The sequence below is a fragment of the Neoarius graeffei genome, chromosome 2 (assembly GCF_027579695.1).
Source record: "Neoarius graeffei isolate fNeoGra1 chromosome 2, fNeoGra1.pri, whole genome shotgun sequence".
NCBI lineage: Eukaryota > Metazoa > Chordata > Actinopteri > Siluriformes > Ariidae > Neoarius > Neoarius graeffei.
This window is the reverse complement of record NC_083570.1, coordinates 83,739,970-83,767,771: the sequence shown is the minus strand read 5'-3', so window position 1 is coordinate 83,767,771 and position 27,802 is coordinate 83,739,970. Positions and strand designations below refer to the sequence as shown.

Below are 27,802 nucleotides of genomic sequence, written 5' to 3'. Positions count from 1 at the left end.
TCTGATTGGTTGCCACCAAATCGCATCATAACTCATTAAGAAGAAGAAGAAGCACAGTGAAATTTCTCAGTGAACACACGCATGCGAGCAATGAGCACACACACATACCCAGAGCAGTGAGCAGCTATGCTACAGCACCCAGGGAGCAGTTGGGGGTCAGGTGCCTTGTTCAAGGGCACTTTAGCTCATGGCCACTCCATGTTAACCTAACCACATGTCTTTAAACTGTGGGAGAAACCAGAGCACCACACAGAAAGGCCCCCGTCAGCCACCAGGCTCGAATCCAGAACCTTCTTGCTATGAGGTAACAGTGCTAACCACTGCACCACCGTGCTGCCCCATAATTTTACCCTAAAGTCGCCTGGACTTCAACTTTATCCCCAAGACACGTCGCCAACGATTATGCTGCTGTTCACTGCAGAAAGACTCTGGCTCACATAGAGTATGAGTCGTTTTGAGGCTCTCGCTGCGTTTGGTGTGAATGTATGGTAAGTAGAATAGCATAACTTCGGAAAGCATAAGAAACAAAACGCACCAAACAACAAATGTGCTGTTCTTGTCAAGTTGTCTGTGTGGTTGTGCAAATTCCCCAACTTGAAAAGAGAATTGAAATGTCTACTTGGAGATTAAAACTGGATTTCACTCAATGACCAGAAGACTTATTTCCTTTTTCCTCTTTTTTTTTCCTATTTATTTTGATTTCAGCAGAGCAGTTAGCTTCAGTTAGCACTGATGGCAGAGCAGTTAGATTCAGTTAGCAGATTGCAATAGCTAGTGGTCATTAGCTGATAGCAGTTGGTCAGTTAGGTAACTAATAGGTCAAATAGGTAAAAACCGGCTGCCTCTCCAGTCTTTGTAGATGTTCAAAGTTCTGCACAATAGTCCATGGATCACTGCACTGATCAGAACTTTTTTAGCAGCTTCTTAACAACACTGGCGTCCGAACAGCATCTATTCTAGCACGGTTCTTGATTGCACACCTGTAACTCCCAGGGCTGCGTTGCGTATATGACATTATGTGCCGGTCTGAGTACACCGGACAGTAATTAAACTGGTTGCTTCTTCTGTTTTGTTCTCAGGATGCTGATGCTTGACTAGTGAATTGCCATCACATCTTTATTGCTTTTTTTCTGTGCATTTGATCCATCCATCCATTATCTGTAGCCACTTATCCTGTTCTACAGGGTCACAGGCAAGCTGGAGCCTATCCCAGCTGACTACGGGTGAAAGGCGGGGTACATCCTGGACAAGTCGCCAGGTCATCACAGGGCTGACACATAGACACAGACAACCATTCACACTCACATTCACACCTACGGTCAATTTAGAGTCACCAGTTAACCTAACCTGCATGTCTTTGGACTGTGGGGGAAACCGGAGCACCCGGAGGAAACCCACGCGGACACGGGGAGAACATGCAAACTCCACATAGAAAGGCCCTTGCCGGCTGCTGGGCTCGAACCCAGGAACTTCTTGCTGTGAGGCGACAGTGCTAACCACTACACCACCGTGCCACCCTGTGCATTTTATAAAATATATATATATATATATATATATATATATATATATATATATATATATATATATATATATCTTAAAACTGTAGTTGGACTTAACAGTTCTGCTTTTAGAGTCATACTTTTCTTTGCTATAAACCTTGCAATATGTGTTTTTATGTTTGTTGAAGGAAATGCACGTGGGATATCATGCATTCGAGGCATATATTTCCCCCCAAAGATTAGGGTTTTAAATACACGAATAAACCTAATGGCATCTACTATCTTGACCTCTTGCTTTCTTTCTCTCTGTCTCTACTCAGATCCAGGTTGCCAGGCTTCTCATTACTGTACCACATGGAACTCCAGCAGTACTCACATGCTCAATTCTCTATGCTGCACTGACTGATCAATCATCTGCCCCTGTATAAGAATATAAGTCACACTAGCTCACTTGAAACCGTGTAACATTTTCATCATTGAAGGTCCAATCCTCTGTTACTAACCCTGATCCGTCACAGTTACAACGAGGTTCTTCTATTGGCCGAATGATCAAAGAGCCCCAACCAGAGGAGAAAATGCTCACCATTACCCCCAACCTAATCTGTAACAGTATACTGTATTTACCACAAGCTATGACTGTTTCAGTCTGTTCACATCCCCTGACACTCTGAAACCTTCACTCAGGGATTTGTACTCAATAAGCTCTGATAGCCCTGGGGCCAGTGAGCTGAGCAGAATGTGCTCTGTATCCTGTGGGCCAAACTGTACACTGTACTGTACTGTGGCCATTCACAGAGCACAGCCTTTAGGGAGAATAGAAAGAGCAAGTACTTACAGTATATGTTTAAAAAATAAATACCCCTCCTCCCACACACACAAAATTCTCATCTCATCTCATTATCTGTAGCCGCTTTATCCTGTTCTACAGGGTCGCAGGCAAGCTGGAGCCTATCCCAACTGACTACGGGCGAAAGGCGGGGTACACCCTGGACAAGTCGCCAGGTCATCACAGGGCTGACACATACGTGTAGACACAGACAACCATTCACACCTATGGTCAATTTAGAGTCACCAGTTAACCTAACCTGCATGTCTTTGGACTGTGGGGGAAACCGGAGCACCCGGAGGAAACCCACACGGACATGGGGAGAACATGCAAACTCCACACAGAAAGGCCCTCGCCGGCCACGGGGCTCGAACCCGGACCTTCTTGCTGTGAGGCGACAGCGCTAACCACTACACCACCGTGCTGCCCACACACAAAATTAATAATGCAAAAGTCAAATGTCTGCTTTTGTGTGTGTGAAGTCGGTTCCAGTGGGATCAAAACTTGATGTTTACCTGAGTGCTAAAAGGGATTTCAAAAATGTCCAGTAAAAGTCAATTTACACAAGCCCTGCCATATCATAGTAAATAATTGCAGAAGGACTCTCCTGATATTTAAAGAGAGCCACATGAGCAGCCGTTCTGCTTCATTTATATTTAGAGAATTTCACTATGTAAACTCAGATCATCAGCTGAGCAAGAGCATAAGCTCTCATTAGCTTATGTGGTACTAAACGAGAAGGGTCTGTGTGCAGTCCACTAACCAGTGAGCATGTCAGATACAATCCCTTCAAGCAATTCTCAATAGGGAGAGTTTTAAGAGGTTTTCCAAGATATACAGTCACAGCCATAAATATGCGGACAAAGTTCTCGTTATTTGATCTTTTATCTATCTTTTATTTTATCATCATTGGGTTGGGTTGAATACTTACGCAATGCACTGTAGGATTGGTATTCAAATACACCCTAGAGAACACAGAAGACCTTTTCATATATTGCCTCAATGACCTGCCAACTTTCCCATATATGAAATGCAGTGGCAAACTGTTACTATTAGAGCTGGGACTTGAGCTCAGCCAAAACTTAGCCAGACACACCAAGAAAGCAACAAGGCAAAGGATTTTGTAAAGGATTAGCGGCAGGCTGCCAGGTAGCGCCGTTGTGTGTAGTTGTCGATGTTGATTTTAAAAGTAACTCAGTAAATTACAGAGGAAAATGAATACTTAAGTCTGAGTGAAAAATACTGTAGCGAGCGTGTAGCGTGGAAGAAGAGTCTGAAGACAGAAATCTTAGTTTCTCGGTCGTTAGCCTGTGCTACTTGCTCTTGACTGCTTTATTAGCATTCGCTAACACTACTGACGAACGCTACACCGGCTGGAAGGTGACTTCGCTGCTGTGCTAACAGCGCCGAGTCACAGTTAAGCTCATGTTGGCCTTCGAGAAGGCTGAGGGCGATACATTTTTGGTCCCTCCCACTATAAATCAAAATCTGATCGATTAATTCATCTGTCACTTCCTATATAAACATACACTGCCATGGCCTTCTGTTCCGGCAATGAAGTCCTAACCAATGAGTGAGCAACTCTAAACTCTTCTCAGCCTAGACACAACAAACAAAAAAAAATTCTCATTGGATAACTCGATTTTAATGTTTTCAGGACAGTAACCCTTTCATTTCTGAAGCAAATTGGATAGAAAATGAAGCCAAATTAGAATTAGAAAAGAATAATTAGCATGAAATGATGAAAGAATGAAAGCAATTAAATATAACATTTGAAATGCTGATATGTTTGGGCCTTCCCTGAAAGCCTACAAGGCCCTGACGGTTTCCCTCTGGTGAGATATACAGAAATCCTAGATGATCAAAATCACTATGGATTATTATGCAGTTTAAATCCGCTAAGAACACATTCACTTTTAATGCTTTAACAACATATATTTTTGTAACCATGCTTTATAAATATCATTAATCACTATGAGGGGCGGCACGGTGGTGTAGTGGTTAGCGCTGTCGCCTCACAGCAAGAAGGTCCTGGGTTCGAGCCCCGTGGCCGGCGAGGGCCTTTCTGTGTGGAGTTTGCATGTTCTCCCCGTGTCCGCGTGGGTTTCCTCCGGGTGCTCCGGTTTCCCCCACAGTCCAAAGACATGCAGGTTAGGTTAACTGGTGACTCTAAATTGAGCGTAGGTGTGAATGTGAGTGTGAATGGTTGTCTGTGTCTATGTGTCAGCCCTGTGATGACCTGGCGACTTGTCCAGGGTGTACCCCGCCTTTCGCCCGTAGTCAGCTGGGATAGGCTCCAGCTCGCCTGCGACCCTGTAGAAGGATAAAGCGGCTAGAGATAATGAGATGAGATGAGATTAATCACTATGAAGGGATCTCAAGCTTAAAATATATGACATTTTGACGATTTTGCTCCTCTGTATGCACATTCTGTGATTTTACAAGCCACTGAAAACAAGCAAGGCCTGCGTGCTGATGTGCACTTTATGTAAATCCCAAAAGCCGTTATATAAAGAGACTGTAAATCATATAACTACAGTGAAATTAGCGTGTTGCAAGTAAAGACCTGTACTATACTGTCTGATTCTGGAAAGCAACCCATCATTATTCAGCTTCCACACAATAACATCCATTAAGTGGAGATGATTAAAAGCAGTCCCATGTCACACAAAGGAAGCCTATTCCCTCTAATTGTCAGTCCAGTCAGTAAGATCACAGACTGAAAGGAGACCCAGTCCAACAATGTGTGCAGGTGTCTTACTGGCACAGGAACACTTAAATCTCAAGAATAGGAGCAGACAAGGCAAATAGCACTGAAGATATGAAGGCAGGTAATTATCTAGTGTCACAAGTATTGGTTCTGTCAGAGCACTCGTTGGACTGATGATGATTCTGCATTATGATCAAATATGAGTAAAATATTATTATCATATATATGTGTGTGTGTGTACTTACTGGACAGATTTGGAAGCCTGAGACTTGAATTTGGTGAACTCCCCTGGTGCTGTCCACTCTGACCCCAACTGAAACAAACAAAGGTCCAATTTATTCTTTGTTAATGTATAAGCCAATGTCAGACCTTGCATTTGGAATTATTGCCGGAGCTGCTGTTATCGAAAATGAATATTACTTTCTGACCAATCAAAATCAACCATCGAGTATCCGCCAGGGTGCAGTACCCATCAAAATTTTGGACACCCCTACTCGTTCATCGTTTTTTCATTATTTTTACGATTTTCTACATTGTAGAACAATACTGAAGATGTCAAAAGTATGAAATAACATATGGGACATATATGGAATTATGTGGTAAACAAAAAGAGTTAAAAAAACAAAAATATGTTTCATATTTTAGATTCTTCAAAGTAATGACCGTTTTCCTTAATGACGCTTTGTACACTATTGGCATTATCTTAACCAGCTTCATGAGGTCGTCACCTGGAATGCGTTTCAATTAACAGGTGCCTCGTCAAAAGTTAATTGGTGCAATTTCTTGCCTTTTAAATGCATTTGAGATCAAACAGTAAACAGTAAATAGTAAATAATAAAAATACAGTAAACAGCCCTATTCCACAACTGTAGTAATCCATATTATGTCAAGAACCGCTCAACTAAGTAAAGAAAAACGACATTCATCTTTACTTTAAGACATGCCACATCTTTTAATCAATAAAAATAAAGAAAAAACATTGAATGAGTAGGTGTGTCCAAATTTTTAACTAGTACTGTATGTCATACATTATTAGGTACACCCGTACATTTAACAGTTATTCCACGAAATCGAGTCGTACATGAGCTGATAGCTGACGAGGCGCGTAGCCCTGAGTCGGCTATAAGCCGTGTACGACGAGACTGAGTGGAATAACTGTTTTATTCTATCCACATTCACTGGATTTTGAGAAACAGAGCATCTTTATTTTCATTTTTTGCAAACACGATAAATCAAAAAATTTATATTAAACGTCCGACAAAATAATTTCCGCTTAGAATGTAAACAAACCGGCGAAATGTCAGGAGCAATTTGTGAAAAATGTTATAACAATAATTCTTGAAAAATAAAAAATGATACATTCTTCCCATCAAATACTTTTATTCCATATTTTGTTGCCTTTTTTGTGGTTTTGTTTTCAAGCAGAGTTTTTATTTCGTCCTCGGTTGGTTCAGCAACACGTTTGTTTTTCTCTACTCACGGTATATGAGCTGATATCCTAGTAGTAGAGTAGCCAATCAGAGCGCACGAATGCTCATATCCAGTGAATGTGGACAGAATAAAACAGTATATACTGTATAGACTCATTTGCTAGTTTTCAAGTAAACACATAGGTGCACTTTGTTGGTATACAATTACTAGGATTGTATTTTAGCAGTTCTAGGGTTTTAAACACCTCACTTTCACTGGGCAAGGATGAGTAAGGAGAAGGCTGTGTATTTGAAAAGGCAGTGTTGCAACTGTGGATACCTGAAACACAGGGGAGAACAAGCGTACAATACACAGGCGACATGTTGATTAGTGTTCTAGTGTGCTCTATTCTCTGTGCTGTGTACGGGGTTCATTTAGAGGCTAAGTGGAATGCATAATTATCACACCTGTCGGAGAATGCGCGCGTGCGCACACACACACACACACACACAGAAGCAGGTGTGGTGGATTCTCTGAGTAGCGCCTTCTCCAGAGAGTCCACTTGTAACGGAGTTAACAGACACAAAGACACACCGAGAGAACAATGACAGAACTGAGCCAGAGTGAATAAAAGAAAAAGAAAGAGACTGTGAAAGAGAAGACAACAGACAAGGCCTATACCCTCTGCACAAAGTACCCGCAAAACGAGACTGTGCTTTTTCAACTGATCTCCATTTCAGAACCAGTGAGACGAATGCTATTCAAGGGTGAAACTAGCAGGAGTGGTTGCTGAATGATTACGCATCCTGTTTTCACACTGGCTGATGGCGGCTCAGTGGGAAAGCTTTGGGCTACTGAACAGAAGAGTGCGAGTTGAAATTCCAGCACCACCAAGCTGCTATGGTTCCTTGAGCAAGACCTCTTAACGATCAACTACTCAGTAGTATCCTGTCTCAATTATGAGTTGTGTCAGCCAACACAATGTTCAACACTATGCACTGCTGTGCTGGTGTCATTGAAAGCAAATTGGTGTTATTTTTTTTTAACTTTGACATTTTGAAAAGAAAAGAAAACACGCACAAGGCATATTACTCATACTGTATGCCAGCGAGACTTTTGAAATCACTTTTCTCAAAGTTTTTATTAAAAAGTGGTTGACCAAATAATCATCATCTCGTCAAGCTGGCTTGGACTCCTTTGACTCTGCCGCTTCATCCATCCCAATCGGCCACCACAGCCAGGAGCTCCTCGGGAAGGCAGCCGTGTTGTTTAACCACGTGACAGGCGATACGGGATGAGCGCCGGATTTGGGGTTGAGACATTAGCTGTGTCCGAAATTACTCACTCATTCACAATTCCCAACTCACTATATAGGGAATTATATACCCTGTGTCCGAAATCGCTCCCTACTCACTATATAGGGCACTATGGACCCTTTTCACGTCATGTCACGACAAACGCGGCCGCCATTTTGGACATGTACTACCAGTAGTTTACCACAGCCAACATTGAGGAACGGCAGCAAAGAAAGTGTTTATTTTCAGCAAGACTTCCATCATGCCACTATATTGTTGTGCACCTGGATGTAGTAACCATCAACAAACAAGGCAAGGGTTATCATTTTATCGGATCCCAGTAGATGCTGACCGACGGAGAAGATGGATAGCGGCATACCAACGCTTGTGTAGTGACCACTTTGTTGGAGGTAAGACGAATAAAATTAGCCAGAAAAGGCATTACATTGCTGTTAACATTCCATTCTAGTTTACTGTAATTATGATCTGGCAGCTATTTACACTGGATCCAGTGTAAATAGCTGCCGGAGCCAACGTCCGAGGTTCCGGAGCACGCGTGCGCTAGCTCGCGGCCGGCCGGGGAGGGAGAGCGCGCGCTAGCTCGCGGCCGGCCGGGGAGGGAGAGCGCGCGCTAGCTCGCGGCCAGCCGGGGAGCGCGCGCGCTAGCTCGCGGCCAGCAGCTCCGGCAGCTAGCTTGCGGCCGGCGGTTCCGGCAGCTATTTACACTGGATCCGGTGTAAGTAGCTGCCAGATTATAATTACAGTAAACTAGTAAATACAGTTTTCTGCATCTCGCTCCTTTTTCTTTTATGTTTGTCGCCTTCCTCGCATTCAAACCGATTCGAGCCGAAGTCCACTACATGTCCAAAATGGCGGTCGCGTTTACGAAGGTCACGTGACTGAAAAGGGTCTATATAGTGAGGATGCCATTTTATAGTGCTGTCTGAAACGATAGTGAGGATTATTACACCCTATATAGTGCACTCAAAGTATCCCACAATGCATTACAAAAAGTAGTGTACAGCAAAGAAGAAAGTATTCAGCCTTGATTTAAAAGAAATGAAAGATGCAGGTCCTTTGGATTGATTAATGTGGGAAATACGCTCAGTATAATATGGATTTATCACAAAAATACATGCATGTATTTATTATTTTGAAAACCCGCCAGCTGACTGATCTGGCATGTTTTAATTGTGCGACAGTAATGACGTAAATACCAGCGTGATGGACTAGTGTCCGAAAGCGTTTTTTTTTTTTTTTTCATTTTACCAATGAGCTTACTATATAGTCCTCTATCTAGTAATTCCCTATATAGGGAGTAGTGAATGAGTGAGCGATTTCGGACACCTCGATATAGAGGACTATAGCGTGAACTCATTGGTAAAATGACAAAATACTTTCGGACACTACTCTGCCGCGCCGTTATTTACGGTACATCATTAATGTCATACAATTAAAACGTGCCAGGCTGGTGGGTTTTCAAAATAATAAATACATGTACTTTATTTTTGTGATAAAAGCATCACTTAAAATAAACATCATTCATTTTTGTGATAAATCCATATTATACTGAACATATTTCTCACAGGGCGGCACGGTGGTGTAGTGGTTAGCGCTGTCGCCTCACAGCAAGAAGGTCCTGGGTTCGAGCCCCGGGGCCGGCGAGGGCCTTTCTGTGTGGAGTTTGCATGTTCTCCCCGTGTCCGCGTGGGTTTCCTCCGGGTGCTCCGGTTTCCCCCACAGTCCAAAGACATGCAGGTTAGGTTAACTGGTGACTCTAAATTGACCGTAGGTGTGAATGTGAGTGTGAATGGTTGTCTGTGTCTATGTGTCGGCCCTGTGATGACCTGGCGACTTGTCCAGGGTGTACCCCGCCTTTCGCCCGTAGTCAGCTGGGATAGGCTCCAGCTTGCCTGCGACCCTGTAGAAGGATAAAGCGGCTAGAGATAATGAGATGAGATGAGATATTTCTCACACTAATAAATACAAAATACTTTGTGTCTGCTGCATCTTTCAGTTCTTTTAAATCAAGGCTGAATACTTTCTTTGTCGCTGCCTTTTATTAAATCAAATTTGAGGCTTTTGATTAATTCCTCACTCTGCACTCTAACTTTTATTCTTGTATTTTATCTGTCTTGTTCTATTTTAGCTTTTTTCTATTCTCTTATTATTTTTAATTGTACTTGAATGTCCGTTTATAATGTGTTTCTTCCTCCGTCCATTCACCCCAACACACTACAATATTATTGCCAATTTCACACCACAACATATAAATTTGTCTCATGCCCATTGTCATAAGGAAAAACTGCTATACTCAATCTAAAATACTTAACGGTCCTTATGAAACACCTTTTACAGCTCTGTGAAAATGCGCGACTGCAATGCATGATATTGCTTGGTTAGTGGCCATCGGTTGTACACTACTTTTCACGGTGCATTGTGGGATACTGTGAGTCCACTATATAGGGTGTAATAATTCTCACTATACATTCGGACAGCACTACAAAATGGCGAACTCACTATATAGTCCACTATATAGTGAGTAGTGAGTGATTTCGGACACAGGGCTTGAGAATCTTTTGGTGGCTAGAGAAGGAAACTGCAGAATGCCACACCAATGGTCCTGGCAGTAGTCAACTTTACTGGACTGGGTAACTTTGACCATTGTCAGCATCATGCAGATCTTCCACCCAACGTCAATGTGAGCGTAGCTGTTGATTCACAAAGAATTCCTCCACCATGTGAACACAACCGCCATGCTGCTTGCTATGACTTTGCTGGTATCCCTGGTGGGGAGCTAAAGGAGTGCTGCCACCATCCCAGGGTGAACTCCCAGGCTAGCGGAGGGAAGTAGGTGCCTTACTGCCCAAAAAGGGGTGTCCACCCGCGTACCTTGACCAAATGATTCAGACAAAATCAGTATTAATCCAAGAACATATTCCATTATAAACTGATGATGCATTCACTTTTACAGACAACACTGTGATTGTACAAATTACTCTCAAATTGGGGAAAATGATCTAGAACCTCAAATCCCATGGTTTTTGGTCATTCTTGCGCTTAAATTTGCAATGAAAAAGCACCCAGATAACATGTAAGAGGAAGACAAAAAAACAGAAAGAAACATGACAGAAAAAGTGAACCCAAAAATGGAGAAAGAAAGAGAAAGACAGAACTGCAAAGAAAGATGAAAGGAGAAAATTAACATGAGAGGTAGATAATATGAAAAAGAGCAATAAATTCTGAGTCATGTCTCTGTGTCTCTCTGTCAGTTCTTCTGCATTCCTTTCCTGCCTTTTATTTGGAAAGGCACTCATTTATTTCTCACTGGGACGGTGCATCTGTAGCTCTAATTAAAGTCTCTGGACTCCTAATCCACAGAACAGGAAGCACTGGGATCCCATCGCAGCTGGGGAATCTAGATTTCTCTTTAATACCCCTCTCCAATTCCAAGCAGTTGCGAACATCCCACACTTGGGTGAGCAACTCACATGGGCTCCTGGTTCCACAAGCATGCAAAAGTCCTGCCACAAAGTCTGCTTTGTTCCAAAAATGTGGTGATATACACACCCTGAGCAAGCATCAAAGACCTTAGCTATATTGAGGACTTGCATACACTCATCATCAGGAGTGTATTTGCTGGCATGCCACACATGCACAGCGCTGCTGTCGGCGTAAACATGCAGTTGTGATCCTGGCCAAAACTAATTACTGCTGCTGCCAAGTACAGCTCTTTCTCTGGCTGGGATTAGTGGAGCGCTGTTGATGGCACACACACTCCTGCCTCATGCTCCTGAGGTGAGAGCTTCAGTACATTTCCACTTGTAGGTAAATATTTTGCAAGGCCACCGGAGGTAAAAACTATATATACACCAACGGGCTACTGAGGCTTCACTGACATGAAGTAAACACTTCCATGCTGTCAACAAAAAAGCCAATGTGGAAAATGAACATAACATTTCTGAGTCTAGAGGAGGGGAAAATATATGAATGGGCTACAGAGGCCTTAGTCACTTTTCATTGTTCAGTTGGTTTTAAACTCAGCCTTGGTTTCCGTGGCTTAAGTAGAGGCTTTTATGTTGAGTCCAGTTTTACAGTGGTGCTTGAAAGTTTGAGAACCCTTTAGAATTTTCTATATTTCTGCATGAATATGACCTAAAACATCATCAGATTTTCACACAAGTCCCAAAAGTATTTAAAAAGAACCCAGTTAAACAAATGAAACAAAAATATTATACTTGGTCATTTATTTATTGAGGAAAATGATCCAATATTACATGTCTATGAGTGGCAAAAGTATGCGAACCCTTGCTTTCAGTATCTGGTGTGACCCCCTTGTGCAGCAATAACTGCAACTAAACATTTCTGGTAACTGTTGATCAGTCCTGCACACCGGCTTGGAGGAATTTTAGCGCATTCCTCCGTACAGAACAGCTTCAACTCTGGGATGTTGGTGGATTTCCTCACATGAACTGCTTGCTTCAGGTCCTTCCACAACATTTCGATTGGATTAAGGTCAGGACTTTGACTTGGCCATTCCAAAACATTAACTTTATTCTTCTTTAACCATTCTTTGGTAGAACGACTTGTGTGCTTAGGGTCGTTGTCTTGCTGCATGACCCACCTTCTCTTCAGATTCAGTTCATGGACAGATGTCCTGACATTTTCCTTTAGAATTCGCTGGTATAATTCAGAATTCATTGTTCCATCAATGATGCCAAGCTGTCCTGGCTCAGATGCAGCAAAACAGGCCCAAACCATGATACTACCACCACCACGTTTCACAGATGGGATAAGGTTCTTATGCTGGAATGCAGTGTTTTCCTTTCTCCAAATATAACGCTTCTCATTTAAACCAAAAAGTTCTATTTTGGTATCATCCATCCACAATACATTTTTTCAATAGCCTTCTGGCTTGTCCACATGATCTTTAGCAAACTGCAGACGAGCAGCAATGTTCTTTTTGGAGAGCAGTGGCTTTCTCCTTGCAACCCTGCCATGCACACCATTTGTTGTTCAGTGTTCTCCTGATGGTGGACTCATGAACATTAACATTAGCCAATGTGAGAGAGGCTTTCAGTTGCTTAGAATTTACCCTGGGGTCCTTTGTGACCTCACCGACTATTACACACCTTGCTCTTGGAGTGATCTTTGTTGGTCGACCACTCCTAGGGAGGGTAACAATGATCTTGAATTTCCTCCATTTGTACACAATCTGTCTGACTGTGGATTGATGGAGTCCAAACTCTTTAGAGATGGTTTTTAACCTTTTCCAGCCTGATGAGCATCAACAACGCTTTTTCTGAGGTCCTCAGAAATCTCCTTTGTTCGTGCCATGATACACTTCCACAAATGTGTTGTGAAGATCAGACTTTGATAGATCCCTGTTCTTTAAATAAAACAGGGTGCCCACTCACACCTGATTGTCATCCCATTGATTGAAAACACCTGACTCTAATTTCACCTTCAAATTAACTGCTAATCCTAGAGGTTCACATACTTTTGCCACTCACAGATATGCACTATTGGATCATTTTCCTCAATAAATAAATGACCAAGTATAATATTTTTGTCTCATTTGTTTAACTGGGTTCTCTTTATCTACTTTTAGGACTTATGTGAAAATCTGATGTTGTTTTAGGTCATATTTATGCAGAAATATAGAAAATTCTAAAGGGTTCACAAACTTTCAAGCACCACTGTACCTCTGCCTATAAATTGTACAAACAAGCAGAACGTTGTCACTGAATACATCTGATTACATTACATTACATGGTATTTAGCAGACGGTCTTATCCAGAGCAGCGTACAACAAGTGCAAAAGTCAGGTACATGAAGAACTCAAAACAGCTAACCCCAGGCTAGACAGTACACAGCCTGCGTTGGTCTCAACCAAAACACAGTTACACACTGTGCAGGGAAGAAGGTTGCAGCCTGAAGAGGTGAGTCTTCAGTCTGTGCTTGAAGGTGGTCAGGGAATTGGCAGTTCTGACCACAATGGGAAGGTCATTCCACCAACGGGGAGCCAGGACAGACAGCAATCTTGAGCGGGCTGGGCAGGAGTGGAGAGGAGGAGGGGCCAGGCGACCAGTAGTAGCAGAGCGTAGGGATCTGGCTGGTGTGTAGGGGCGGATCAGACTCTGGACGTATGCTGGCTCTAACCCCTTGAGAGCCTGGTAAGCTAGCACCAATGTCTTAAATTTGATGTAAGCTACGATAGGTAACCAGTGCAGGTCGGCAAGCAGAGGGGTGACATGGGAAGAACATGGGCATCAACTTTCTCTGGCAGTTCAGGAAGTACTTATCAAAGATCTACCATGCTGATGCAGATGACATGGAAAAGCTTGGTTAAACTAAGATGGCGGTCATTAAACTCTTAATATCTTATCTGGTCATAAAACCATTAAAAATAAAATCTGGGGCTCCCAAGTGGTGCAAAAGAAAAGCCTTAGCCTTATTATCCTGAGATCACTATTTCAATTCCTCATGATGCCACAGCCATCTGTGGCCAGGAGCCATGGGAGCCCAAGAGAGCGAAATTGGCCTGTGCTCTCAGGATGGACTGGTATACTCTCTCTCCCCTCTCAATTACAGAGACGCAAACCTGAGTCTGTGTGCTCATGCATATGGAAGTGGGCGGATAGTGCTTTCCTCCATTGGCGCCCCCTAACTTTGTGGTGCCTTGGATGACCTTCACCCTCTTCAACCTGGTTGGTCACCTGTCATGTGATAGGCGAGGGTGGGAAGTGGTCATATTTAAATTAGGGAGAAAATTAGGGGGGAAAAAGAGAAAATCTATGTGCTAGGGATGAAAGCTGATTCAGAAGTAAACCTACACCATACTGTTAGCTAATCCATATTATCATACAATGTAACATGGATAGGATCTTACAAGGTCAGCTTTTGCTTCACTCATTCTCCATATAGACTACATTTCCAAGCTCACTGATGAGATCCAATAGCTACTATTGCTATACTCATCACATATTCTCTTTTACTCTACAACTCAGAGAAGACATCAGACTGCTTTTTTTGACATTTCCTCCTGGATGAAATCCCGTCAACTAGAACTGAATCTTGAAAAAACTGAGCCTACTTACTGGCTAAGCGCTCCCTATGCTGGCTCTCTCACTATCCAGTGTTCCCTTTACAGTCCATCCCATCCTGCAGAACTGGCTCAAGTTCTCAGATCAACCAGCATACCCGATAGATTTTATTATCAGGCCACTCACCTGGTTTATACCTCCCAAGGTTCTTTCATGTAACTCTAGTAGCTTTGGACAGCAGGAAGACTCCTTGCACTTATCCTTGCATTCCTCAACTCTGCAGCCTATTGTCTATAGATCCAAGCATGCCCTTAATGCAAGACCTCTCTGCTTTGGTGTTCTGGGGTCTCATTGATCAAAGAGTAGAGCAAGTTCATACGCAGTGTGTAAGAACTGCCAATACGCAGCAGAAAACTGGTGTTTATCACTCATGCATACACACAGCTGTATTCAATGGATGTTGATAAATCCCACACATTTTAAAGTGCTCATTTTGTGCACAGTCATGCTCATTTAAATAAAGAAAAGCCCCTGAATGGCCATTTATATTATGTAAGCAACTTTTTCTATATATAGACATACTGTACATGTGTCATTCTGGGGCGGCACGGTGGTGTAGTGGTTAGCACTGTCACCTCAGAGCAAGAAGGTCCGGGTTCAAGCCCAGCGGCCGGCGAGGGCCTTTCTGTGTGGAGTTTGCATGTTCTCCCCGTGTCTGCGTGGGTTTCCTCCGGGTGCTCCGGTTTCCCCCACAGTCCAAAGACATGCAGGTTAGGTTAACTGGTGGCTCTAAATTGACCGTAAGTGTGAATGTGAGTGTGAATGGTTGTCTGTGTCTATGTGTCAGCCCTGTGATGACCTGGCGACTTGTCCAGGGTGTACCCCGCCTTTCGCCCGTAGTCAGCTGGGATAGGCTCCAGCTTGCCTGCGACCCTGTAGAACAGGATAAAGCGGCTACAGATAATGGCTGGATGGATGAATGTGTCATTCTTTGACTCATAGCTGGAAAATGCCAGTCTTGCCTCCAAGTTCTCACTGAAATGTGTCCATCACGAAAAACCTTAAAGCAGAAAGAACTGTAGTATACACAGGGATGCTACTGGTGCATTTTTGGCACGTTGCTACCAGAGACCAACTAAAATTGACTGATGTGCCACTCATCAAGTTTAGCGAAAAGGTTCCTGCTAAACTCACAAGCAAGGTAAGCAAGGTATCAGTCATTGTCTGCATTATCCTTAAGGCCCGGTCCCACAATACTGGTAACTATAACTATAACCATAACTATAAATAAATCAGTCCCCTGCAGTTTATGTGGTTGGTGCTCACACCAGACCGATAACGATCCCTATAGCCTAGACTTGGGTTTATCCGTATCAGTGACATTGCTTCTGGAGAGATTTTTCCAGGCTTGGACCTGATCCCATAAAACATCTGACCAATCAGGTAACTGTTTACATGTGACATTGTCTGAGCACGTGCTATTTTTCCCGGGCATCTTTGTACATCCTTGTTGCATCATGAAGTCACGGAATAAGGATTCACGGAAAATAAAAAAATATATAATAGAAAGCACAGATCTTTTATTCACGGATATGTGAGTTTCCATGAAATATCGATAACAAATTAATGAAGTAAGCATATAAATGCAGGGAAGATATTTTAATTATGAACTTCAGCAGTCCAAACATTTAACTATTTTAGACTTCTTAATTTTTTATCCATGATGCATCATCTGTATGAAATCGGTAACCAATCTGTAATATACTGAAACGCCCGTGAACAATCCGTAAATTATTAGCATCTGTGATGTATCTGTATTAAAATCCGTAATCGCTCCGTATTTTGTATCCTTTTTTATTATATTTCCATAATCCGTGACCTATCCATATTTTGTCAACCACCGGAGTGTGTGCATGGGTTGTTTTGAAGTCCAAGCTGTACAGTACGACCTGGAATAATGCGCTACTACTTGGAGAAAACTTCCATGACTATTCCTAAGTTGCATGCATTTATTTCCCTGAGTGGCAGCACCAAGCGATATTATAGTCGGGATTATAGTTGTGGTGTGCCTGCTCCAGACTGGAACTAAATTCAGGCAGATGTATAGTTATAGTTATAGGTGTAGTTATAGCTATAGTTATCGGTGTTGTGGGACCGGGCCCTTATCAATCTTTACATGTGCTTTCTATATGACTTAAATTTCATCTGTGTCACCTGTCTGCAGCTTGATGAGTCAGAAATGATTAATTATGCTGATATGATTCCCATGTAACAGGGGCTCCTCCTTATCAGTTTACCCACCATTACACATTCTTGCTCCTGCATATATTTGTGCATACACAAGGTTTATGTGCAAAACTATGTGTGCATGGTTAATAAACGATAGCCCTGATTCCTCTGCTTCTGCAGAGCTTCCCAGTATGGCTCTGTATTAAGGCTCATTTATGCACCCTTTACATACAAAAATGAATATGCCCCTTTCAAATAATGTAATCATCACTGCCCACATACCTCCATGCATCCTTGACTTGGCACTGCACTGAAAGGTAGCGATGCCTGACTTGTATGATTTTGACTGAGGGCTTCATGATGGCACTTATGAGTACTAGCATTCTAACCTCTCGTTTTTAGCTATGCTCTTCCACAGCTATTATACGTTTTTCCTGTTCCACTGGTAGAAATGTAGTCTTGCAGCACTTGTGTCACTGTCAGCTCCTTTAACAGCTCTATGCTTCGGATTTTATTCTGCCTCACTTGTAAAGCTCTTTGGATAAAAGCACCTGCCAGAAGAAATAACTGTAAATGTAAAATGCACCCAGATCACTCTGTACATAGTGGACTGCTGGATAGAGGTAACCATTTTCTTTTGTGTGTGTGTGTGTTTAATGTACGTGAACTTTACCCAAACGTGGGATTATGTGACATGAGAAAACTCATTTCAGGTGCAGCCGTGCCAGAGATATTACATAAAACATCCTGCTTCTCTCTCTCTCTCTGTAACCTTTGTTTTTTTGCTTGCACTCCATTTTCCCTTTAGCCGAGGATCCAAGGCAGAATTGAAAAGAGTGTTTGCCTCAGGAGTCATGCTATTTTAAACATAGACCAGTCTATTGAGACGTACGCCCTCTAGACGACTCTCCATTACAGAACTGGTCGCCAACGCGTTGTTGCTCGACGCCGCTTCTTTGCTCTCTGCCCAACTGGATTTCTCCAAGAGCAGCCACTAAGGCTACAGGAAATCACTTGGAATTCTGCACAGGCTGCAATTATTCCCTGAGACAAAGAATCGTGTGCCACCTCGTCTTTCCAAAAGATCAAACACTTTCATAGCAGGATATTGAATCCTCTGCTCCATGTGTGCTTGTGTGTGGAGGTGTGCTAAGACTTCTTTCAAGAAGAAATAATCAATACACTAACCTTGCAACAATGCATGTACTCTCACACCCATGCCGACACACACACACATACACAGGCCACTGGGTGAACAGCTAACTGCATGTTCACACAGGCACTGTTTTCTCCTCTTCTTTTCTTGCCCCTGTGGAGCTCCTTCACCAAAGGGAAATTTAATTAGCAAGTAGCTGCTGGCCATGCACTTTGATTAAAGTTACACACGCTACAAAAAAGCTTACGGTCCACAAAAGGCAACAGCCAAGCTAATATTGTGCGATTGATAAGAGACCCTAGTGTCCCATTGGCTAGTTCCCTGCAGTGTCCATGGAGACCATGGTGTCAGAGTGAATCTGATTGGACACCATTCTTCTGTACTCAGAGAAAAGGGTGCGATTACAGCTCGAGAAACATAGCAAAGAGGACGCAACTGGGTGAGAAATGCTAAGACATAAACAAAAGAGGGCTTTCACAGGCAACGCTCCTTGCGTTTTTCATTTAGCGCTCACAGCGGGGGCTAATGATGTACGCTTCGTGATGGCTTGATATCAATAACCTCACATTTTCACAGTTCCAACATCTCCATTTAACCTAACAGAATCTCTTTGGTAGAACAGCAGGAGATCACACGTGATGTTTATTTTCCTCCATTATTTCTCAGAGACCAAAATCTCTCAAAAGGTTTTAGCCTGGGATGAGAGCAGACAGTGTCAGCATCATTACGCACAGAAGTCTTCAGAAAGTAATCATGCACCACATGTCCATGAATATATTTCACTATGAGTCATTTAAAGATATGGGACTCCTTTTTAATTAAAGTTGAGTCGAATTTAATTATACCAATGGCTTAATTTAGCATAAAGCTAATTTGTTTTAGTGCAGTCGCTTCAGAATGAATTGCTCTGATCTGTTTTTAAATATGCTGCTTGAGCCAAAGGTCATGTTCTTTTGCTTCAGAGCTGTGTCTGTGCATGTAGAGAAGAGATGGATTACTGATTCGATGTGTGTGTTGTATGTGAGGAAAACCTCCAGCTTGGTAATAACATGCAAGGTGAAAACTCAACCTTTCTACAGCCTTGGAAATTCATCTCAGGGTTCAGACAGAACTCAGTCCAACACCAGGTGTGAACAAACTAGCACAAGAGCATTTTGGGTGGTCTAGCATGCTGCTGTAAGTGTTACACCATGATCATAGAGGAATTTCTTTCACTTTGGGAATCATGTCAGAATGATGTCTAATGATATATATAATTTGTAGAGTGTTGAGTGATATACAGTACTGTACAAAAGTCTTAGGGGCATGTAAAGAAATGCTGCAGACCAAAAACGGCTTAAAAATCCATCCATTACCTGTAACCGCTTAAGGGGCGGTCACACAGCACTCCGCGTCTATATCACGTACAAAAAGATACAAAAATCTGGTGGACGTGGTCGTAAGTGCTAATTTTTGGTCAATTTTGGCTTTGCCGTGCTTTGTACGGGGTATGGCCGTCGGCGGCTGTTTCACTGCTGCAGCACTGCCTAAGCACAGCTAACCAAGTCCAGCCACGCACCCAGATGTTCCGTACCACCCTCCTCCTCCTCCTCCTTCTTCTTCTCTCAGCAAGGATATGTTGAGCCTGTATCAGTTGGTTCTGTTGGTGCTGGAGCATTAAGATGAGGACATCACAGCGTTGAGGGTTCATGTTCACCCCTTGACATCTAGACTGCAAGTGCCGAGGTCTCAGAAAATTACGGTATTTACATGCCGCAAATCAGAAGTGATGCAGAAGTGATTAGACAGTGATCAACCGAATTTAGAACTTGTTTGAGATGTCGTTTAACGGGCTTAGACAGTGCTATGTACGCGGAAAAATCCATTTCTCAGTGATAAGCCGCTAAACACACGCTATATCCCGTGATACCAACGCGTAACACCCGTCCGATGACCGTGCTCTGCCCGTGATAGACCGCCAAACTTTCGCGTCTTACCACGTCTCCCCAAGTTTTAATAACGGCCGGGACACTGATTATCACGTGTTTTTCACGTGTGTTGCACGTCTTTGCCACATGTGCCGGCCGTGGTTGTCCGCGGTCTAAAGTTTTGAGCAGTCCAAAACTTTTTGCCGCGTCCGACGCCGTTCTGATTTTCCCCTGCATCCTGTCACGTCTGTATATCGACTGTAACACGTCTTAACTTCGACATCAACACGAACAACATCGTCTGCTTCACGGGAGAGCACTTTTTGACGGGTTTTGGCCGTGATAAAGCCGTAAAGCGCTGTGTGACCGGGCCTTTATCCTGTTCAGGATCGCGGGTAAGCTGGAGTCTATCCCAGCTGACTATGGGCGAGAGGCAGGGTACACCCTGGACAAGTCAACAGGTCATCGCAGGGCTGACACATAGAGACACAACCATTCACACTCACGGTCAATTTAGAGCCACCAATTAGCCTAACCTGCATGTCTTTGGGGGAAACCCACGCAGACACAGGGAGAACATGCAAACTCCACACAGAAAGGCCCCTGTCAGCCACTGGGCTCAAACCCAGAACCTTCTTGCTGTGAGGCGACAGTGCTAACCACTACACCACCATGCCACCGGGTTAAAAATAATGAAATGAAATGTTTCAACATGGCGGCACGGTGGTGTACTGGTTAGCGCTGTCGCCTCACAGCAAGAAGGTCCGGGTTTGAGCCCCGTGGCCGGCGAGGGCCTTTCTGTGTGGAGTTTGCATGTTCTCCCCGTGTCCGCGTGGGTTTCCTCCGGGTGCTCCGGTTTCCCCCACAGTCCAAAGACATGCAGGTTAGGTTAACTGGTGACTCTAAATTGACCGTAGGTGTGAATGTGAGTGTGAATGGTTGTCTGTGTCTATGTGTCAGCCCTGTGATGACCTGGCGACTTGTCCAGGGTGTACCCCGCCTTTCACCCGTAGTCAGCTGGGATAGGCTCCAGCTTGCCTGCGACCCTGTAGAACAGGATAAAGCGACTACAGATAATGAGATGAGATGTTTCAACATTAAAAAAAATATTATAAACAGCAGTAAGCCATTATAAATGAAACAAAGTCAATATTTGGTGTGAGACGACCCTTTGCTTTTTAGAAAAAATAGCCTTGAGTATAGAACAAGTGCAGTTTTATGCACCAAATCCCAGTAGCCTTCATTATGTTTTCTCTTTTAATCTGAAAAGTAGTCTCTTATGTAATATGCTGCTCAGATACAAACATTTTTTTTTTTCCTGTAACATGTTCTTTTGTGCTGGAAAACAAATGTTTGGACTCTAAAATGTTTTTGTACCGACTCGATAATGTCGAAGTCATGAAATAGAAATCTATAATAAAGTTTGTATGAAATAAATAGAGTGCCTCAGACTTTTGCACAGCACTGTTGGTGTGTTTCTGAGATAAGAAACTAACCTGGCCCACGTAGACTAACAGACGGGCGTTGAGCGGGCTCTCGTCTGAACTCAACCAGAACTCTGAATTATCGTCAGAGGCCACTGCAAACTGGAAATCCCCTAGAGATACAAGACATGGACAGAAAATACAGCAGTTTATGTGTGTGAAACAGCTGGTAGAATTACTGGTAGAATTAATTAGAATTGCTCCTTGCCTCTGCCAATGAGGTTATGTTTTCAGTGCAGTTTGCTTCTCTGTTTGTCTGTTTGTGTGTCTGTCTGGATTGTGTAAAACCTACTGACCTGATTTCCATGAAACTTGGTGGAAGAGTGTAGCATGGGCCAAGTAAGAATCCATAAAATTGTTTGAGCGGATCTAGGTCACAGGGTGGATGCACGAATTGATTGTGTCTTTCACTAACGTTGTGAGATATGGCATTTGCCATACGTTTTTCGAGTCATGAGATGGAAGTACAGTTCAGTTGTGACAAAACATAGCCAATGTAGAAATACAATGACTCCATATCACAAGCTACATTCATGGGTATCATTAATTCTCTGGGAAACACAAGTACGCACACAATTCTAATAATTCTGGAAATATATTCAGACATATAAAGTGGTTGTGGTTGCAGATTACATATGATAGAAGAGTCAACTATTGTCCTTGGAGGAGGTCTGTGCTCTCCAAGTGCCCTTTTACTTAATTCTGCTTCCATTGCTCTTTGCGTTTGTGCACAAAAAGTGTATATATGTATTTACTACAGATACATAATATACTGTATATCCATACATTTATTATCTATACCGCTTATTCATTAGGGTCACAGGGGAAATGAAATGAAGTGAGCATACCATAGGGGTTTTGACCACTCCGTTGGACACCGAGTCCCACTGAATGTTTTTTCCAGCCCATTTTTCCTTTCTGCGTTTAGAAATCTCTCTAGTTCCCCTTTCCCCTTGATGATGAATTACTTTTGGTAAATAAAAAAAAAATCTGATATCTTCATTTCGTTCAGAACGATTTGCACATCCAAAAACGCAGCAAAGCCTTCCCATACTGATCAATAACAACTAACTTGGCTGAATGAAGCACTACAAGCATGCCCCCTGTCATGGCGGCGTAGTTACCGTTGCTATGGGGTCGCGTGACGGTGCATAGCCTCTACTGCAGGGCTAACACAGAGATGAACAACCATTCATATTCACATTCACACCTACAGGCAATTTAGAGTAGCCAGTTGTTCCTAATCCACATGTCTTTGGACTGTGGGAGGAAACTGGAGCACCCAGAGGAAATCCATGCATCTCCGCACAGAAAGGCCCCAGAGGTTCACACCCAGAACCTTCTTACTATGAGGTAACAGTGCAAACCACTACACTGCCATGCCACCCTACTATATATCCATATATATCCTGTGCAGATGTGACAGAGTAAGGAACCTCAGTTTCTGAGCACAGCTGCTTTCAGTAATTGCTCGTAGTCATGTGCACTGGTTTCTAACACTCTATAACAGTGTGTGCTCCGAGTCTGAAGTTCTATTTTTATGATTGACTATGAAAATGAGGTATGAGAGTGAAGCTTAATTAAATGATTACCATCTTTGTATGGATGAATGTAGCCAAATATTCGTAAGCCGTAGTTTTTCCATTTGGGAGCGACAGCCAGTTTCTTCACTTCAGTTCTTGTCTGGGAAGACAAACAAGAAGTAAACAATGCCTTTGATTTTATTCATTCTCACAGATGAACTTGCAATCACTTATACACACACAGGCTCATACAAAACAATGGCTTCATTTATTATTTAGTAAATGTTTTTCATATCACTTTTTTATGTAAACAAACACATTCTGAATTACATGTATAATAAGCAAAGCTCTGAGAGAGCTGATAACATTATCCTAATTGAATGGCTAATCTTCGGGCATGCTATTTAAAACTGATATTGCAATCCTTATAGAAAAATGTCTCATCTCATTATCTGTAGCCGCTTTATCCTGTTCTACAGGGTCGCAGGCAAGCTAGTGCCTATCCCAGCTGACTACGGGCGAAAGGCGGGGTACACCCTGGACAAGTCGCCAGGTCATCACAGGGCTGACACATAGACACAGACAATCATTCACACCTACGGTCAATTTAGTCACCAGTTAACCTACGGTAACCTGCATGTCTCTGGACTGTGGGGGAAACCGGAGCACCCGGAGGAAACCCACGTGGACACGGGGAGAACATGCAAACTCCGCACAGAAGGGCCCTCGCCGGCCCCGGGGCTCGAACCCGGACCTTCTTGCTGTGAGGCGACAGCGCTAACCACTACACCACCGTGCCGCCCATAGAAAAACGTCATAAAAATTATTTAAACCCTTAAAAACAAACTTACCAATTATATGATTTGAAGCCTTTCAATCAAGGCACACATTACTTTGACTCCTCGTATATAAATTTACACAAACTCACAAGCTCCCATGAGAGACTAATGTTTTTTTGGACTTTCATGAATACCAATTTTCTTGTGTAAATGCTCCTGTGAATTAATTCTGAATAAAAATTTTTTGACCAGCTTCATAAATGATGCTTATTGTCTGTTTAAGCTTCCGAAGGATACAGCAGCAGTTACAATTATCGACACCGTAACCCTTTTTTGGCCATTGCAAAAGTATAAAAGACTTTCAATACGTAAATTGTGCATGAATAGTTACTCAAACTTCCACTGGAAAAAAATAGTTGATTCCTGATTACTTAGCGTATCAGATCACGTGACACCGTTCCACAATTATCAACACCTTTGTCCACAGTTATCGACACCGTTCCACAATTATCGACATCCAGATGATTATTTATACAAAAATAATCAGTATGTGGTATTAAGTTAACAAAACAGAGTTTTTATTTAAAATTTGCTTTACATAGACTTATATTTAGTCTCATCTCATCTCATTATCTGTAGCCGCTTTATCCTGTTCTACAGGGTCGCAGGCAAGCTGGAGCCTATCCCAGCTGACTACGGGCAAAAGGCGGGGTACACCCTGGACAAGTCGCCAGGTCATCACAGGGCTGACACATAGACACAGACAACCATTCACACTCACATTCACACCTACGCTCAATTTAGAGTCACCAGTTAACCTAACCTGCATGTCTTTGGACTGTGGGGGAAACCGGAGCACCCGGAGGAAACCCACGCGGACACGGGGAGAACATGCAAACTCCGCACTTATATTTAGTACAAAATATCTCATCTCATCTCATTATCTCTAGCCGCTTTATCCTTCTACAGGGTCGCAGGCAAGCTGGAGCCTATCCCAGCTGACTACGGGCGAAAGGCGGGGTACACCCTGGACAAGTCGCCAGGTCATCACAGGGCTGACACATAGACACAGACAACCATTCACACACTCATTCACACCTACGCTCAATTTAGAGTCACCAGTTAACCTAACCTGCATGTCTTTGGACTGTGGGGGAAACCGGAGCACCCGGAGGAAACCCACGCGGACACGGGGAGAACATGCAAACTCCACACAGAAAGGCCCTCGCCGGCCACGGGGCTCGAACCCAGGACCTTCTTGCTGTGAGGCGACAGCGCTAACCACTACACCACCATGCCGCCCTAGTACAAAATATATTTTATATAAATGTATCGATGTTGGTGTTTACATAATTGAGGAAGGAATTCTAATGTTTGTCAACAAATGAACTGATAATGTTGAACCTGTGTCAGAAAATCTTTTTGTTCCACTTTCTACCCACTTTCTAAGTGTTTTTGTAGATCACGTTTTGTTAATCATTTGTTGTTGTTTGTATTAATTTCTAGTTTTGTAGTTTACCAATAAATGTCAACAAGCAACTGACATTGTAATCGCATGAAAATCCAGGTCAAAGGTCGCATGTCATTCCTCGAACCAAAACGTTATATTTTTACATCTAAAAATATAAAATGTCTACTGATATTGTAATATGTGGTAGATATTTACAACAAACTGCAAAAAAAAATCTGAATGGAAGAGAAAAATCTGAGTATTTCAAGCGTGTAATTGTTTATATGCTAGGAATTTAATTCTGGTCTAATTCTATTTATTGCAATAGGATTCCAAATACTCTACAAACATTCCATTCTGTTATGAATCAGAAAAAAATATTATAAATCACAGCACTTTTATTTTTTAAAGTACTTCATCTACTTCAACAAATGTTACACAAAGATCGATCCGATAACAGTTGTAAATGTCACTTAATTCCACAGGGTGTCGATAATGGTGGACACTGGTGAAAGTGATCACTATTATCGACACCTCACGTGACTTCTCAAACGCACGTTTAGATACAAAATGGCGACTGTCAAATGAAAGAGTAAGAAACAAAGTAGGTTTCAACAAGGAGATCATGAAATATTGGTGAATTTCAGAAGTAAAAACATGTCCATGATCTTTCCACCGTGTTTACCTGCGATAATAACGTCCGGGTTTTCCTCGAATTGCTGATCGTGCTAAAAAAAATTCCATCTCAGGTAATGAGCTGCGTCATCAGATGACAAGATCAAAGGGCGAGGCGGGTCTTCCGGTTGAGTAATTAACCAATAATAACTGTTGTAACTGAAACTCACTTTTTGTAAAATTGTTTTTTATTGGTAAATCTGAAAAGGTGTCGATAATTATGGCCTGTCAATAACTGTAGCCACCGCTCTACTTAGAATTTTCTTAACCACTAGTATGCATTTATACTAATCATGTGGGATGTGGCTATAAGGCAGGCTCATCTCATCTCATTATCTGTAGCCGCTTTATCCTTCTACAGGGTCGCAGGCAAGCTGGAGCCTATCCCAGCTGACTACGGGCGAAAGGCGGGGTACACCCTGGACAAGTCGCCAGGTCATCACAGGGCTGACACATAGACACAGACAACCATTCACACTCACATTCACACCTACGGTCAATTTAGAGTCACCAGTTAACCTAACCTGCATGTCTTTGGACTGTGGGGGAAACCGGAGCACCCGGAGGAAACCCACGCGGACACGGGGAGAACATGCAAACTCCACACAGAAAGGCCCTCGCCGGCCCCGGGGCTCGAACCCAGGACCTTCTTGCTGTGAGGCGACAGCGCTAACCACTACACCACCATGATAAGGCAGGCTCTTCAAAAAAAAATTCTTGCCTCAGAACCAGTTTGAGGGAAAATGAGAAGAACAAACATGGAGGACAGAGAGAGTGCAGGTGAAAATTTTGTCCTATTAGTCAGCAAATATAAGGAGATTTATGACATATTAAATCGAAAACATTTCAGTGCCTTGGCACTTGGCTATTTTTGGGACATTCAATGGTATGTAATATGACTGTGGCTGCATATAGTCAAGTCGCACAAGCAGCTCCTCTTCTCTTCATTTTCTGCCTCCAATGCTACAGTGAAGGCAAACAAGCTCCTCATCACCAGCTGACAATAATAACTAGCAAGATAGCAAGCTAACAGAGTTAGTTAGTGAGATCAGCTGCCATTTATTTGGTCCTGCCATGTTGGATGACCTGCCATGGTCCAGTGCACAGTGCAAGGCTAATGCCCAGGTCAGATGGCAGAAAGACGCATGCTGCGACCTGCGATCAGTCGGGTGGCGACCGACTGCAGGTGGACGCAGGTGTTTTGCGTCAAATCCTTCGTTGTGGTCAGATGTATTGCAAGACGCAGAGTTTTTAATCTGAATCTTGTCACGAGCCATCCGGGAACATCTAGGTCCTTATCCGATCTTTCACCCCTTTCCTTGGTTTACCCTGAGCTTTCCCTGCGCTGCGGCCAGCACACCTGTCTCTCATCAGCTCATCCACAACTCTATATTATACTGCTCGGATATTCATTCGGCGCGGGATATGGTTTTTCGCCCTTTCCCCCCCTGTTTTTTGTATTCTATTATTTTGTTACTTTGCTGCGCGCTGTGGAGTATTTCGCTCTTCTGTGGATATCTTTCATTGGGACTGTGAGTGCGTTGTTTTCCTGACACGGAAGCGCTTTGAACTTTTAAACTTCTGAACTGTGTTCTTTGAACTGAGAGCTCTTTCCTGTTGCGGGGCTGCGTTTCTGGACTCTATAATGCTTTTTTCCTCTTGCGCTCATCTGGCAGCTGATCTCTAATCTCCGTTTTTTTCCCTAATTACCCATTCCTGTATTTCTCCCGTCAGCTTCTCCCCTCCCCTCCACTCCTCCGCCATCCGGATTAAGACCTGCCTTCTACATGCATCAACCTGCTATTTGCACCGA

At 43.0% G+C, this 27,802-nt stretch overlaps 1 protein-coding gene across 1 annotated transcript in view; it reads right to left on the bottom strand.

The window, feature by feature from the left end:
- b4galnt4a (beta-1,4-N-acetyl-galactosaminyl transferase 4a) overlaps positions 1 to 27,802 on the bottom strand; it is a 373,302-nt gene that overhangs the window by 98,386 nt on the left and 247,114 nt on the right. The window contains exons 5-7 of the mRNA XM_060915089.1: positions 23,155 to 23,245; positions 21,575 to 21,675; positions 5,281 to 5,348 (exon numbers count right to left, since the gene is read on the bottom strand). Of these exons, the coding sequence (XP_060771072.1) occupies positions 5,281 to 5,348; positions 21,575 to 21,675; positions 23,155 to 23,245 (260 nt within the window). The remainder of the gene's footprint in view (positions 1 to 5,280; positions 5,349 to 21,574; positions 21,676 to 23,154; positions 23,246 to 27,802) is intronic.